The sequence below is a fragment of the Pituophis catenifer genome, unplaced genomic scaffold, assembly GCF_029215685.1.
Source record: "Pituophis catenifer annectens isolate HBS135680 unplaced genomic scaffold, rPitCat1.0.hap2 SCAF_1, whole genome shotgun sequence".
NCBI lineage: Eukaryota > Metazoa > Chordata > Lepidosauria > Squamata > Colubridae > Pituophis > Pituophis catenifer.
The window spans coordinates 237,827,652-237,843,551 of record NW_027256881.1 but is presented as its reverse complement, the minus strand read 5'-3'; the positions used below and the strand labels follow the sequence as shown (position 1 = coordinate 237,843,551).

The 15,900-nt window shown below is 40.3% G+C and overlaps 1 protein-coding gene and 1 pseudogene across 1 annotated transcript; both read right to left on the bottom strand.

Annotated features, from left to right (window-relative positions):
- Positions 1–860: 860 nt before the first annotated feature.
- On the bottom strand, positions 861–1,801 carry LOC139310652 (olfactory receptor 9G4-like; annotated as a pseudogene).
- Positions 1,802–11,548: 9,747 nt separating this feature from the next.
- Positions 11,549–14,554, bottom strand: LOC139327459 (olfactory receptor 9G4-like). The gene is made up of 2 exons (XM_070957295.1): positions 14,535–14,554; positions 11,549–12,494 (listed from the first exon to the last, which is right to left on the bottom strand). The coding sequence occupies exon 2, from the start codon at positions 12,491–12,493 to the stop codon at positions 11,549–11,551; it is 945 nt and encodes a 314-aa protein (XP_070813396.1). The 5' UTR covers position 12,494; positions 14,535–14,554.
- Between the last annotated feature and the right edge of the window lie 1,346 nt (positions 14,555–15,900).

The following is a 15,900-nucleotide window of genomic DNA, read 5'->3' as shown; positions in this document are numbered from 1 at the left end:
TCAATTTGATATGCAAATGGCAAAGAATGGGTGAAATAATGAATTAGAAGTTATTATATTGTCTGGATAATGAGAGTGTCAGGCGTGCCTCCATTCAAAATCCAAGAAAAAAAAACTCCATGTTGGTAGAGAAGAAGTACTTTTACTGAGTTTGAAATGATAGCAACGAAAGAAAAGCAAGACCTGAAGCAAAAGGCACGAAAGTTACAGATTGAAAATATCCCCAAATCCCTCCCCCAAGGACCCAGACTGAATGTCCAATCCCCAACCCATATGGTGTCATGTGGGGCACATCTTCAGGTGTTTTTGCCCATCTGGGCAAATTTCGGGATGGTTGACCTTGACTGGGTATAAACCAGTCCATTCAGCTATGCGGTAGATCATGAGAGCAATCCTCCCTTTTCATTCACACAGGCCATCTCTCTCCAGCTCACTTCCCCACCCAAATGCCAATCCTCCCCCCTCCCCATTACGATGGCAGCCGATAGCAAGCAAGAATCATAGAGGCTGACTGAGAGAGTATCTTAACTTTTGTAGAAAGAGTGTAGTTGGAGTTTAATTATGAGTTATACAACAAAAAACAATATTAAGAATTTACTGAACTCCATTACATTTGCAAAAAAAGGACTGTCAAACAAAGCATTTTGCTGAAGATATAATAATGCATCTTTAAAACACATTTTTTAAAATATCCATCTTGGGAAGATGAAAAACCATTGCCCATAGAGAGAAGTAAGTGAGGAAATTTTGCAGAATGAAAACGGTGGTTAATCACTGAAATAATCTCTCTGATCTCCTGATTCTCTCCAACAACTTTTATTTTGGTAATCCAATCTGGAAAAAGGAAGTATCAATGCCATTCATGTGGGTGATGTGAATTTCCCCCAGACTTTCTTGAAGGCTGCCTTCACATCTTTGTTGCGTAAGCTGTAAATGAAAGGGTTGACCAGAGGGTTGACTACTGTGTAGAACAACGCATTTGCCTTGTCTGAATTTGGAGTGTGTTGAGAGTTGGGCCTGGAGTACATGATGAGAATGGAGCCATAAAAGAGAGTGACTGAGACCAGGTGATCTGAACAAGTGAAGAAGGCTTTGCGTCTCCCTTCAGCAGAGCAGATGCGGACTATGGCTGCCCCAATAGCAATATAGGATCTCAGGATGACAGCTGTGGTTGCCAGCAGACTGCAACCCATCAGAGAAGATACAATGAGATCATAGATCCCTATGTCATCACAGGCCATCTTCACAAGTGGTGCCACATCACAAAAGTAGTAGTTGATGACATTTTCCCCACAAAAGCGTAGGCGGAAAGTATTACCAGTGTGTGCAATGGCATTGGCAAATCCAGCTGCATAAGATGCTACCACAAGCTGAGCACAAAGCTTCTTGGGCATGGCAGTGACATAAAGGAGTGGATTGCAGATGGCCACATAGCGGTCATAGGCCATGAAGGCCAATAGAAAGCATTCAGTGTAGGCCAAGCCAGCAGAGAAGAAGAACTGGGCTGCACAACCAGCTAGGGACATGTGGTTGTTCTTAGACACACAGTCAAAAAGATCCGAGGAGTGTAGACGGAGGAGTACCAGATGTCCAGGAAGGAAAGGCTGCCCACAAAGAAGTACATGGGTGTGTGTAAGCGGGAGCCTAGGTAGATCAGGACCATAAGGCCCAGGTTCCCAGTCAGTGTTATGATGTAGGAGGCCAAAAACAGCACAAAGAAGATTATGCGTAGAAATGGGTCTGTTGTAAACCCGGCCAAGACAAAATCAGTAATCAATGTCCGATTTTCTTCCACTTTCATCATTTTCATAAGCAGAACCTGTTTACAGAGCAAAAAGAAATGAGAGTTTTGCAGTTTTCAGCCCTGAAATAGGGAATCCATGCTAACGTGTTGAATGATGTGTTGGCCCCACCCACGATACATTTGAGAAGAGTTTGACCAATTTTGCCCTAAAATGATTTTGCTTCTTTGTGTTTAATGTTCTGGATATATTTACAGGATTCAGCTTTTAGACAAAAAGGACAACAGAAGGCTCTCTTTACTTAGGAGCACTCCATGTAGTCTGCTAATCCTTTCTGAAGGTGGTCTCAGCATATGTGTATGTCTGAGCCCTTATCAGCACAAAAGGCCTTTGATAATCTAAATTGGAACTTCCTCATATTGCAACTAGAAACCATGGATTTTGGTGCTAAATTTTTACATATGATTAGAAAAGTATATTCCCTCCAAACGGCCAAAATTATGATTAATGGAGATATGACTGAAAATCTGGATATACAAAAGGGTGTGAGACAGGGCTGCCCTTTATCCCCACTATTGTTCATAATTTCATTGGAAATATTACTAAATGAAGTTAGGAAAGATGCCGAAATAAAAGGTTTGAGAACACGGAAAGAAGAGTATAAATTGCAAGCCTTCGCTGACGACGTGGTATTTATAATGGAGCAACCCGAAATAACAGGAACCAAACTTCTAGCGAAGATAGAGGAATATGGAAGAGTCGCAGGGCTTAAAATTAACAAACAAAAAACTAAAATATTAACAAAGAATTTGACAAAGGTACAAGAGACAATACTAGAAGACAAATTAGGAATACAAATTGTAAAGAGAATAAAATATCTAGGAATCTGGCTTACTGCTAAAGCAATAACAATTAGAGAAGACAATTATAATAAATTAATGAAACAAATTAGAAAAGACCTGGAAATGTGGAACAAATTACAACTGTCATTCCTAGGGAAAATTGCATCCATAAAAATGAATATACTGCCTAGATTACTCTACCTCTTTCAAGTAACCCCAATCTGGCCAGGAAAGAACTTTTTTAAGGACCTTAATAAAATAATAACAAAATTTATTTGGAATGGGAAAAGGGCCAGAATCAAAATAAAATGTATGCAAGATATTCGGGAAAAAGGAGGTTTAGGCCTACCGGACTGGGAGTTATACTATAAAGCAGCGTCGCTGAACTGGATAAGGGACTGGATAGACCTTAAGAATAAAAGAATGCTATCACTAGAGGGCTTTGAATTACAACGCGGATGGCACGCCTTTCTGTGGGAGGGAAAGGACAAGCATCACAGATACTTTCAGCAACACATTATCAGAGAATCATTGTACAAATCATGGCAAGAGATTAGGAAACATTATACTAAGATCCCACGATGGCTATCGACAATGGAAGCACTAATATATCCCAACGCCATGGATACAGAGAAAATGAGGACTTACAAAGAATTATTGAACAGTGAAGGAGAATTACAAACAAGACAAGAATTACAAAATCAGGGTATAGACATTGATTGGTGGCCATACATGCAAATAGAATCAAGATATAAAACTGATCGGGCACAATTCGGATTCCAAAATGAACCAAATGAATTGGATAAAATATTACAAAGTACAGATGAGAAAATGATTACCAAAATTTATAAGTACCTATTAAAATACAAATTAGAGGAGGAGGTTGTCAAAGAGAATATGATAATATGGGCCAAAAATATAGGATATACTATCGAATTGGATAAGTGGGAGAATCTGTGGAAGATAAATTACAAGATGACATTGTCTATACCCTACAAGGAAAACCTTTACAAAATGTTCTACCGATGGCACCTCCCACCGGCGCGCCTAGCCAAGATGTTCCCAAATACATCTCCGATGTGCTGGAAATGTAAATCACAGAAAGGGACATATTATCATCTCTGGTGGCTATGCCGAAGGGCAAAACAATACTGGCAACAAATTAAAACAATGATTGAAGAAATCACGAAACAAAAACTGGAAATGAGGCCGGAAACCTTTTTATTGGGAATAATCACAACACAATATACCAAAGAAATAAAATATTTGATCATCCATATCCTCACAGCAGCACGTATACTCTTTGCCCAACATTGGAAATCTGAACAGTTACCCACAGAAGACAAAATAATAGCTAAAATCACAGAATGTGCAGAATTGGATAAGCTCACAAAAGAAATACAAGAGAAAGATGATACTGATTACTATTTAGTATGGCAAAGATGGTACAACTGGCTGGAGGCAAAAATAGGAATATAAAGATGATTTTCGAGTACTCAATAGAAATGTATAGAAGTAAATAAGGAGTCAATTATATATGTACATATACAACTAAGTAAATAGGTGACTGTAAATATTGATACAAATAGAAATACGAAAAATAACCCACCGTTGTAATATCTTCTAAGAGTCAGTCATCGGACTGAATTGATGTGTGTTTGTTTTGTATGTTACTTCAATGTATCTATGTTGGTTTTGTTGTTTTCTTTTTATTATTAATAAAAATTTAAAAAAAAAAAAAAGAAATGAGAGTTTTGCAGTTTTCAGCCCTGAAATAGGGAATCCATGCTAACGTGTTGAATGATGTGTTGGCCCCACCCACGATACATTTGAGAAGAGTTTGACCAATTTTGCCCTAAAATGATTTTGCTTCTTTGTGTTTAATGTTCTGGATATATTTACAGGATTCAGCTTTTAGACAAAAAGGACAACAGAAGGCTCTCTTTACTTAGGAGCACTCCATGTAGTCTGCTAATCCTTTCTGAAGGTGGTCTCAGCATATGTGTATGTCTGAGCCCTTATCAGGGCTCAGACTGTCAACAAGGTTGGGGCTGAATAAAAACTGCAAAGAAGATCCTGAAGAAAGCTGTACTATGCAGTTGCAGAAACCTTCCAGAACAGGTAACATCAAATCAATTCTACATGGTTGCCAAGAAAACTCTATGAACATGCTCATGTAGACACCAAGAGTCAGCCCAGACACGAAGGTTACATTACCTTTTCTTTACCTGGTCACAGGGCAAATGTAGCATATATTTCACATCTATTTCTCTCCCCTACTTTCTTGGATTATTCTCCCCACGTGCTTACCATAACAACTTCCTAGAATCAGTAAGTTGATAGTCAGTTCAGGCCTTTAACAAACCTCTCCTTGATTCCCCAGGAAATCTCTTCTGGCAACCATCCCTCCATCTATTCAGGTTTTGAGAGGGGGGGAAATTAAGTGATGTAAAAGTTTTAACAGCCTGAGGTCTGAAGGATTAGACCTTGTTAAGATGGCTCTGTATCCAAGGCTTGTATTGATACTATAATATACACATGTGCATATTGTATAAAATATAGGTCTGTTTGTCCTTTCTTCTCAACTTTTGATCTTGTTGAATTATTGTAACAAATTTTGTTGGAAGTATAGGAAATAGTTCTCATTTAGAGAAATGCTACAGTACATGGATGATAGTAATATTTTATATGTTGTTCTAATTTTATATCTAGTTCTAATCTAGTCTTCTTACTGCTGTTTAAATGAAACTTTAAGCAAAATTCTTGGAAAACATTTCTAGTGCATAGCCAAATTTATATATGTATATTTTAACTGTATTTTAATATTTGTACTTGATGTTTTTACTTGGCTGTTCACTGCCCTGAGTCCTCAGGGAGAAGGGCGGTATACAAATTCAAAATAAAATAAAAATAAAATAAAAAATAAAAATAAATTTGCTGTTCTGCCACAAAAAAGAGATTATGAATTTCTAAAGTTAAAGCTGTAACTGAAGGATTTAAGGGAACAATGTGTTGGAGTCCCTTTATTGGATCCAAGACATTTAGATTACCAAATAGAAATGAGGTTACTTCAACAGGCATTTGAAGCTTTGCTCAGATACCAATAAGAGTTGGCCTTGTGGCCAACTAACATCATCCTTCCTAGTGACAAAGTAAATTTTATGTCCACATATAAATTAAACCCCAAGGTTTAGCTCGGTCCACCTGGATTGCATGTAAATCTGAATGTCTGCACAGAGGAAACACACGCACACACAAACACATTTTTAACAAAGAAAACAAAAACATACATAGACAGGAAATGCAGAGTTTTACTACAACGAAATTTCTGAAGAAAAACTACATCAATTATAAAATCACTTTTAAATCAAATATTCAAATGTCCTTTAAAAATTATTAATTCCCACTAAGGAAAAAATAGGGCAAGTTATTGAAATGATGTGATGGAAAGCATCAAGGAAAAATCATCCATTTTATTGAATTGAGATGGAGAAGAAAGTCTCTTGAACACCTGGCCAAGCAATAACAACAACAAAGCCCGGAAACTCTTACTACAACTAAATATAGGTGAGGGTTGAACTTTATGATAGAAAGGGAGGTAGAAAACTATTTAGAATTTAGGCCGTGGACAAGATGTGGATACTAACATAAGCTTGGGAAATGCTGGATTTTGTCAGAACCTCCCACTAAATAAAGAAAAGGCCATGGATAAGTACCTGATCAGGTCCGAAGGTCCAGTTTTGCAGAAATGACTTTTACAAAAATGGATGTCTTCTCCATCTGTAAAGAACAAAGTGGGGAGGGGAGAGGGAAATGAGGTCTACTAATTTGATCTGAAATGTAGTTATATCAGCATCCCACAAGGCAAATTAAGAATGGACTCCGTTCTGGAAGAAGGAAAAAAATATAATTGCTGAAGAGGAGAAATAAAATGCACTTTTCAGCCTTAGAACTTTAGTTTTAACCAGGGGTCTTCAAACTTGACAGCTTTAAGACTTGTGGACTACAACTCCCAGAATTTCTCCTCCAGTCATGTTAGCTCAGGAATTCTGGGAGTTGAATCCACAAGTCTTAAAGCTTTCAAGTTTGAAGACCTCTGGTTTTAGCCTTTGAGAGCAGAGCCCAAAATTCCTCTAAATTGTCCAATTGTTTTAAATATTGCTAAACAACTAAATACCACAAACTCTTGCAAGTCACCTCCAGAAGGAGCATGGAACTGGCAAGGAACTGATGCATATATTGTGTACGTTCTTAAACAGGTAAGCATATCCTCCTTAAAAAAATCACTAGCAATTTATGTCTACATTCCTATAACCTTGAAATAGATTTTTATAGGGGCTGCATTTGCATAATGAATCCTGCAGTCTGTTAACTGGGAACTCATATATATTTAAATAATTTAGAGAGCAAAATTCTTTCCAATGTTCTAAAGGCAGCACACCAATTGCTTCTGAAATACTTTCACTAAAATCATGCGGTGTAGATCGGTCTATGAGAAAATGATAGAATTAAGCATAAATCAATGAACATTGTAAGTGAATCGTGGGATGTGAATCTGGATCTCTGCATTCATTGTAAAATATACCACCCTGGCTGTCTGTTATGTGCCAGTTATGGAGTAATGGAAGTCTCAAATTAGAAGGATGAAGGTCATCCCAATCATGTTCTTCATTCAAAGAGGTTGGTTTCTGCCACATATACATAATTAGCTCCTCTGACAAGGGTGCAGTCACAAAAGTACAGGAAGTCCTCAACTTATAACAGTTTGTTTAGTGACCGTTCAAAGTTACAATGGCACTGAAAAAAGTTAATTTTTTTTCCACACTTACGAGCGTTGCAGCACCCCCATGATCACGTGATGAAATTCAGATGCTTGACAACTGATTCATATTTATAACAGTTGCAGTGTCCCGGGGTCATGTGAATACTTTTTGTGAACTTCTGACAAGCAAAGTCAATAGGGAAGCCATATTTACTTAACAACCTTGTTACTAACTTAACAACTGTAGTGATTCACTTAACAACTGTGGCAAGAAAGGTAATAAAATGGGGCAAAATTCACTTAACAAATGTCTCAACAGAAATTTTGGGCTCAATTGTGGTCAGACATCGAGGACTACTTGAAGTAATTTATCTTGAATTAGTAGGATTAAGATGCTTCTAGCCCCATTCTCAACCTTAGTTTTTGGCTCATGACTTTCCTCCCCTTAATCTGCTTTGGGAACATTAGGATTAGAATCATTAGTCAACCATGACATTAGGTTCTTCATACATCAGTTAAGCTTTATTGCATTGCTGCATTGTTGCATTGCTTTTGCTTTGGTTTGCTGTGGTTTTAGCCTGTTGCTTTTTCATTACTTAGTTAATGCGACCCTAAACTTGCAACCACTAAAAAGTGGAGAGGTTAATTTGTAACATAACTTGGATTTGAACCTTTATTTTTCTTGTTGACCTTAATGCCTCTTCTGCTTTGACATGCCTGATGATCTTTCAGGGGAGCTGTGGCTTTTGTTAAAGGATGGATAGAGGCCTATGTTTAGTTTACTACACTCTTATGGACTTCAGTAGGCATAAGCCCCATCATGAACCCATGAAATGAATTATTTCCATGTACTCTATGTGGGTATAGGAGAATTTTGAAAGAGAATACCTCGTTCCAAAGATGCTAGGTCACTTTAAAAATGTATTTACCCTCAAAACAATACATTGGAGGACAATTCCACCAACACCACCACCACCACCACCACCCCAAAATAAAATTATTTCAAAATAGCAGAAAATGAAGACTTGGGCTCTCTGATAGAGAACTAGAGTCCTATCACAGTAAGTAGACCAGTGGTGGGTTGCTTCCGGTTCTGTCCGGTTCTATAGAACCGGTAGTAAAATCAGCAGGAGGCTCCGCCCACCCGCCTGGACGTCACAAATGACAATCTGTGCATGCGCAGAAGCACGTGCACGCGAAGCAAGCTTCTGCGTGCATTCCCATTGCAAACCAGTAGTAAAGGTAAGTAGAACCCACCCCGAAGTAGACACCATGTTGTTAAAAACAGAATTAATGGATTTCACAAAACTGGTCCTTGCCCAACCCAAAAGGCAGATGATCTCCCGGCCTCGTTGCCCCCCCACATCCCCAACTTCCGGGGGGAGGGTGTCTCCTCCTGCCAGGCCCTCTGGGCTGCCATCACCGCTGCCGTCATCATGCCATCGCTGCCGTCGCTGCCGTAACGCCCCAAAAGGTCTGGCAGTGTCCCAAAGATCTCCTGAGAAATCCGGCAACTCCCATAGCACTCCGGGCAACCCCTCAGCCTGGGAAATCGCCGTACCGCAGCGCCCCAGGCAAAAGACGCCGCCACACTGATTCCGACACCCACGTGGACTCCAGCTGGAGGAAACGCTGCCGACGCCCAGCTGAAGCAGTCCGCTGCTCCCGACATCGCCCGCTCTCTCTCTCTGCCCAGCCTCAATATCCGGAGGGGAAAAGACCCTCTCCGTGTGGGCAGAGAGTTCTCCTAACCGGGCCTGGGGTCGTAGATCTTCACAACGACCCCCAAAGACCCCAGAGGGTAGGTCAGTCCCTCATCCTCAAGCCGCGATCTCGGCAACCGTCGCCATCTTGGGCATGCGTAATATGATAACCCTCTGGCATTTCAGAGCGCTCAAGCTATAACTTGGTTTCACTGTTAGACTCCATTCTTTGTGCAGGAAATGTCAGAGAACTATGCTTGTTTGTTGCTACTTTTAAAACAGTTGTTCTCTTTTATTTTTCCCAAAGTTTATGACTAAGGTGCAGCTTCCCACCCCAGATTTCATCAGAATAACCAGGCATGGCCCTAGCAGAAAATCCAAAATGGATTCTTTATAAGCTTGGGAAAAAGGAAGAAGCAGAAAGATTTACTCCCTTTTAGTGAGAGTCCAAATGGATTACGTGACGTTAGCTGCACCATTTTGTCTACCATTCAGGCTATTCCAGAAATCACATCACTTAAGCACAAGCAAAAACAAAGGAGGGTGCCCAGTAATGTTGTCTAAACTGTGTACCACTTTGAAAGACTTTTCTACGGCTCAAAGAATGGATCTTCTCCCCTTCCTGGTGCCACCAAGTGACCTCATTTCCATCCAGTGGAGCAGCAAAAGGCCTTTTTGGAGGCTAGGTTGACTCCTGCTTTCTTTTGGAGAAAGGGGAAAGAAATAGCCTGCATGCACATGATGCTTGGAAGGAGGCAGAAACTGGAAAACTGAACCACTTCTGAACACCTGGAATTTCTTCTCATAGAAAATGGGAATAGACAAGTGTGAGGCTACCTCTGACAGGCTTGAAAATCAGTTATGAGAAAAAGAGCTAAGTGAGGACTATTCCAATCCTAGCTGCAGGAACAATTTTAGGGGGCATCTCCTAAATTATGCCCAGAAATATCAAATTTACCTAATGCAATTCCCTTCTAAGTCTGATGGCATAAATCCACAGATCAGTTTATATGTGAGTCTTGATTTTTTCAAGTAAGGTGAATCCTCCCTCAAATTAGAAATGCTTAGCTCCCCATGGAAGCACTTAGATAAAATCTTTTCTCTGGATGATTTGAAGTAGAAGTGTTAGCATCATGCCACAAGTTTTTTTCTGAACTATTCCAAAGGGAGTTTTATCTAAGGAAAGAAAGGGGGGGAGGAGGAAACACCACTCCCTGAGGGTACCTGAGTTCTCTAGGTAAACCATCAGTTTCCACCTTGGTGGTGCTTAGAGGTTTAGCTGCAATATCACTTGTCTCAGGGCCTTTTCTAGAAAAACTGTGGAGTGTAGATTGATAATGATCAGATTATTAATATTACATACAATAATTTATTTAAATGAGACATACTATCTATCTATCTATCTATCTATCTATCTATCTATCTATCTATCTATCTATCTATCTATCATAGCTCTATCTTGTTACTGTGGCAACTTGAAAGGTAGGTAAGACAGGTTCCAATTTATAATTACTTAATCTCAATCAAACACCTATTAAAGAGAGCAATTGATGATTGGCTTTCTTTCCAGGAGATGACTGTCGAGAGCCCTCGACAACTCACCGCATAGCAGCCCGACCTCGACCTCCTGGACAGGCACCTGGGGCTTGCTACAAGACAGCGGCGAAGCGGCACTGCGACAACAGACTGGGGTGGGCTGGGCGATGTACGATTCACACTGGGTGACGGGGGGGTGTTAGAATAATGCAGGCGGCCGGTCACGCAGCGGACGGGTTAGGATTGCTAGCCTCTGCTGTTCCTCGCCCGCTTTCGGCGTTGTAGTCCTGTGCGCATGCGCTGTGGCTGCACAACCCGGAAGGGCGTATATTTCAGCAGCGCGAAGATTTAAAAGGCGTTGGGAGGCAGCCGCTCCCAACGCCGACTTTGTGCGTGTTGCACTCGTTTCACCCACCGGCATCGTTGTGCGCTGATGGATTAAAGGATTCATACACACGCAGGAGCTGGTATTCGAGTTCTTTCTTTACCTTAGCGCTGCAGCGTGTGGGAGGGGTTTGACAATGACACTTGGTGAAAAAGAAAATGAAGCAGGGGGAATCTATCAACCGCTGGCTTATAAGAACATTACCACTTGCCAGCCATATTGGTAAGGCAGGATAGATGTTGCGACAGTGAAATTCATTCCAGCATACTTTTCTTTCTGATTCCAGAAATGGAAAAATGCATGTGAACATGGCATTGAGAAGTGCACTGCCAAATTAGACGATTGAGAGGGAGTAGGTACTTCTTTAATCCCAAACTGTTTTACCCAACTCCAAATGTTTTTCTTTCTGGTTCTTTCTGACCAATGATTTCATTCTGATTTCCAGCTTCTTTCATTCTCTACCATGGATGGATGGAAGGAAGGAAGGAAGGAAGGAAGGAAGGCTGATTTAGACTAAAGACTAGAAATTAATTTCTGCATCTGCAACCAAATTTGAATAAAGAATATGTCAGTGCCATTTATTTGTGTGCTGTTAATCTCCCCCAGACTTTCTTGAAGGCTTCCTTCACATCTTTGTTGCGTAAACTATAAATGAAAGGGTTAACCAGAGGGTTGACTACCGTATAGAACAATGCATTTGCCTTGTCCCAATTGGGACTGTGCTGAGAGTTCGATCTGGAGTACATAATGAGAATGGAACCATAAAAGAGAGTGACTGAGACCAGGTGAGCTGAACAAGTGAAGAAGGCTTTGCGTCTCCCTGTGGCTGAACGGATGCGGACTATGGCTGCCCCAATACCAATGTAGGAGCTCAGGATCACAGCTGTGGTTGCAAGCACATTGCAGCCTATGATAGAATTCTGAATGAGTTCATACAGCTGGGTGTCATCACAGGCCATCTTCACAAGTGGTGGTGCATCACAAAAATAATGGTTGATTACATTGTTGTCACAGAAGCGTAAGCGGAAGATGTTACCAGTGTGTGCAATGGCATTGGCAAAGCCTGCTGTATAAGCTCCTGCCACTAGCTGGACACATAGCTTCTTGGGCATGGCAGTGACATAAAGGAGTGGGTTGCAGATGGCCACAAAGCGGTCATAGGCCATGAAGGCCAATAAGAAGCATTCAGTGTAAGCCAAGCCAGCAGAGAAGAAGAACTGGGCTGCACAACCAGCTAGGGACATGTGGTTGTTCTTGGACACACAGTCAGACAAGATCCGAGGAGTGTAGACTGAGGAGTACCAGACATCCAAGAAGGAAAGGCTACCCACAAAGAAGTACATGGGTGTGTGTAAGCGGGAGTCTAGGTAGATCAGGGACATGAGGCCCAGATTCCCAGTCAGTGTTATGACATAGGAGACCAAGAACAGCACAAAGAAGATTATTTGTAGAAATGGGTCTGTTGCAAACCCAACCAAGACAAATTCAGTAACCAATGTCCGATTTTCTTCCACTTTCATCATTTTCACAAGCATAACCTGTTTACAGAGGAAAGAAAAGTAAGAATTTTTTTTTGTTTGTTTTCATCTCTGACGATTAAATTCATGCTATGATTATGAAGCATAGAAAATCCTCTGACATATTTGGCATGCTGTTACTAATTTTGTCCCAAACTAATTTTACTTCCAGTTTTTGAGCATCCTGTAAATATTTAAGGAGGACCTGTGGTGGTGCAGTGATTAGAATACGTTAAATGTGCCCACTGCCTGCAGTTCCAAGGTCAATAAATTGTTGGAGGCAATATGCTGACATTGTAAACTGCCCAGAGATGCTGTAAAGCAATATGGGGTGGTATATAAATCTAAGTGCTATTGCTATTGCTAAATGTCTATGGAGATTCTCAGTCATCCAGATCATGGCTGTCCCAAAGCTTTTGCCTTTTCAAAAGATAACTGGAATTTCTTGCTGTTGCTATTAAGAATGCAAGGTTTACATGTACTTGACAATGTTGGGTCCTCCTTGCATTAGGACTACTGGAATCTATGCTCTTTGGAAACTGTTCTGAAGGCAGATTTCAACATGTGACAGTACTTGATTAACTTTATTGGCCTCAAAGGTTTAGGAGATTTAGGACTGAGTAGAATTTTTATGGAAGATTGCTTTGAAGGGTAGTTAACAGAGTACTTAAAGAAATGCCCTAGGACAGGAAACTACCTGGATTTGCACATGTAGGCACCAAGTGTCATCTTGGGCTAGAAGGACACATTATATTTTCAATGGGATGTTAGGGCAAAGGAGGCATATATTCCACATGGATTTCCCTTCCTCTGCTCTTTTTGGATTTCACTGTCATTGTACCTGGTTAGAATTCTTAATAAGTGTTGTAGATCAACTATGAGGATATGAGGAGAGAGTTTTCCTCCTATCAAACTCCCTCGCTCCTTGATTGCAAGTTTTAATAATGGAAGAAAGATGGTAAAGTAATGTCAATCAGTTCAGGTCTTAGCATATCCAAGACATTTAGATGAGCTGATTGGACATTGTAAATCAGGTTAATTTTATGGGGCTTGGTCCATATACTGTATCAGTGAAAGTAGAAAAGATTTTCCTTGTATCTATCTGTAGCCATGTGTTGGCTTTGCAGTTTATTCTTTCTGGTGACAAATTAGGTTTCATGTGGATTATATAAAAAATAAAGTTTTACCAGGCTCCAACTGGAGTAAGTCTGAGTCTCTGTGCAGAATGAGCCTTCTGTTGTGGACAACGTTTTATATAGAGAGATAGGAAATACGGGCTGAATTAGCAACTACAGGACTTTTGATGGAGAAACTTATAAAATCACTTTTAAATCAACTACTCAAATGACCAGTTATTTAAAAAAAAAAGACTGTTTGTTGTAGGCCCAGAAGAAAGAAAAGAAGAAAGAACAAGACAAGAGATTACAACAACAATTCAATTGACAGAATCCTGAATTAAAACGAAACAAAACTTATCCTAGTATATTTTGCCAGATGGAGATGGAGATCTCTCGATCATAGGATAAAGATGACAATGAAGCCTTAGAGGCACTCTTGCTGCAACAGCGTATAGGTGGGAGTGAATTTTCCTGGAGAGCAGTCTCCTGGCAAGAGAAGGCCACTGTGATGGGGAAACCCTGGATTTGGCAGGACCTCCGACTGCTAAAGATGAACTACAAATGAGGAAAAGGGCAGTGATAAATACCTGGTCAGGTCCAAAGACCCAATTTTGCACAAATGGGTTTTACAATGGATGGTCTTTCAATCTGCAAAAAACAAAGAGGGGGGAAATGATATTAAATCCTTTGATCTCAACTATATTTATAGCAGCAAGTCAAGAGTGGATTATGTTCTGGAATGATGAAAAAATTGTAGGAGGAAGCAGGACTAATAAAATGCACTTCCAAGCTTTAGAACTAAATACTCCTTTAACCCATTGGAATAGAGCAAAAATACTTCAGAGGTAACCAAATATTTTTATATGTTTAAAAAAAAATTGAATACAGTGCACTATTTCAACTGATCAGCAGAGGGAATCTTTCCCCAAATAGTACTGCAATTGGCAAGGATCGATAGGTTGTGTAAATTTACAAAACAGATAAGCATATCTTATCTAGCTCTATTAGATTTCTATGTCACTAAAATCTATTTTGATAAGATCTGCATTTGCATAAATGAACCTTCAACAATCACTATACTAGCTGGGAAATCTTACTTTATTACTTGCTGAGTTAATCTTTGTTTCCAATCTCTCTAGGCAGCACACTGGCCCTTTCTACTTATTTTTTATTATAACTTTGTGAAGTAGGATAGACTATGAGACAGTGATGAAATTAAAAGTAACTCAGTGAACTTTGTACCCATATCACATACAAACCTGGATCTGTACATTAACTGTAACCATACACCACCCTGACAGTTTATTCCATGTCTGTTACAGACAAGGTAAAGGATGAAGGATTGGAAGGATGAAAATTATCTCATCCAACTTCTTCATTCAGAGAAGATCCTCTCTGTTATACATGCATAATTAGCTCTTTCAAAAGGTAAAGATTTCACCTGTCCAGTCATGTCCAACTCTAGAGGGCGATGCTCATCTCAGTTTCTTAGCCAAGGGAGACAGCATGGTCCAAAGACCTTTCCATGGTCATTTGGCCAGCATGATTATATGCCAAGGTGCACGGACCACTGTTACCTTCCCACTGAACTGCTAGGTTGGCAGGACCTTTACCTTTGCCTTATCACAACTGTATTATTAATAACATTTGAACCATCATACGTTAGCTAAGCTTTATATACACATCAGTTGTATTTCATAAGCAGTGATTTCATCCAGTTAAAATTCTGCTGTTGTACTCTTTGTGTATTAGCAGTAGCACTGAGACTTATATAGCACTCCATAGTGCTTTACAGCACTTTCTGAGCAGTTTACAAATGTTAGCATATTTCCCCCATCAATCTGGGTCCTCATTTTACTGACCTCAGAAGGATGGAAGGCTGAGTCAACCTTGAGCCAGGCAGGATCGAACTCCTAGCTGTAGGCAGAGTTGGCCTTCTGTACTGCACTCTAACTACTGCACCACTACAGCTTATGGAAGATCAAATACTTCAAGCTATCCTTACTGTTATGTCCTTATAAGGACATCCGCCCTGATTGGCTGCTAGCAATCGGGCGGGAGATTTGAATCCCTGTCAAGGGGCGGTGCGTCTGCCGGGAGCGAATATAAGGAGAGCTCCGGCAGCGTGCCAGCAGTCTTGTCTTATACTTTGTAACAAATAAAGTTACTTAATGTATCGAGCTGGTCACGTCTTCTGTTCCTGCGCCTGATCTAACACTGGCGACGAAGGACTAGAGAAGAGAACCTGAGAAAGACTCACGGCATGATCGCCCACCGAGCTGAAGTCACTACACC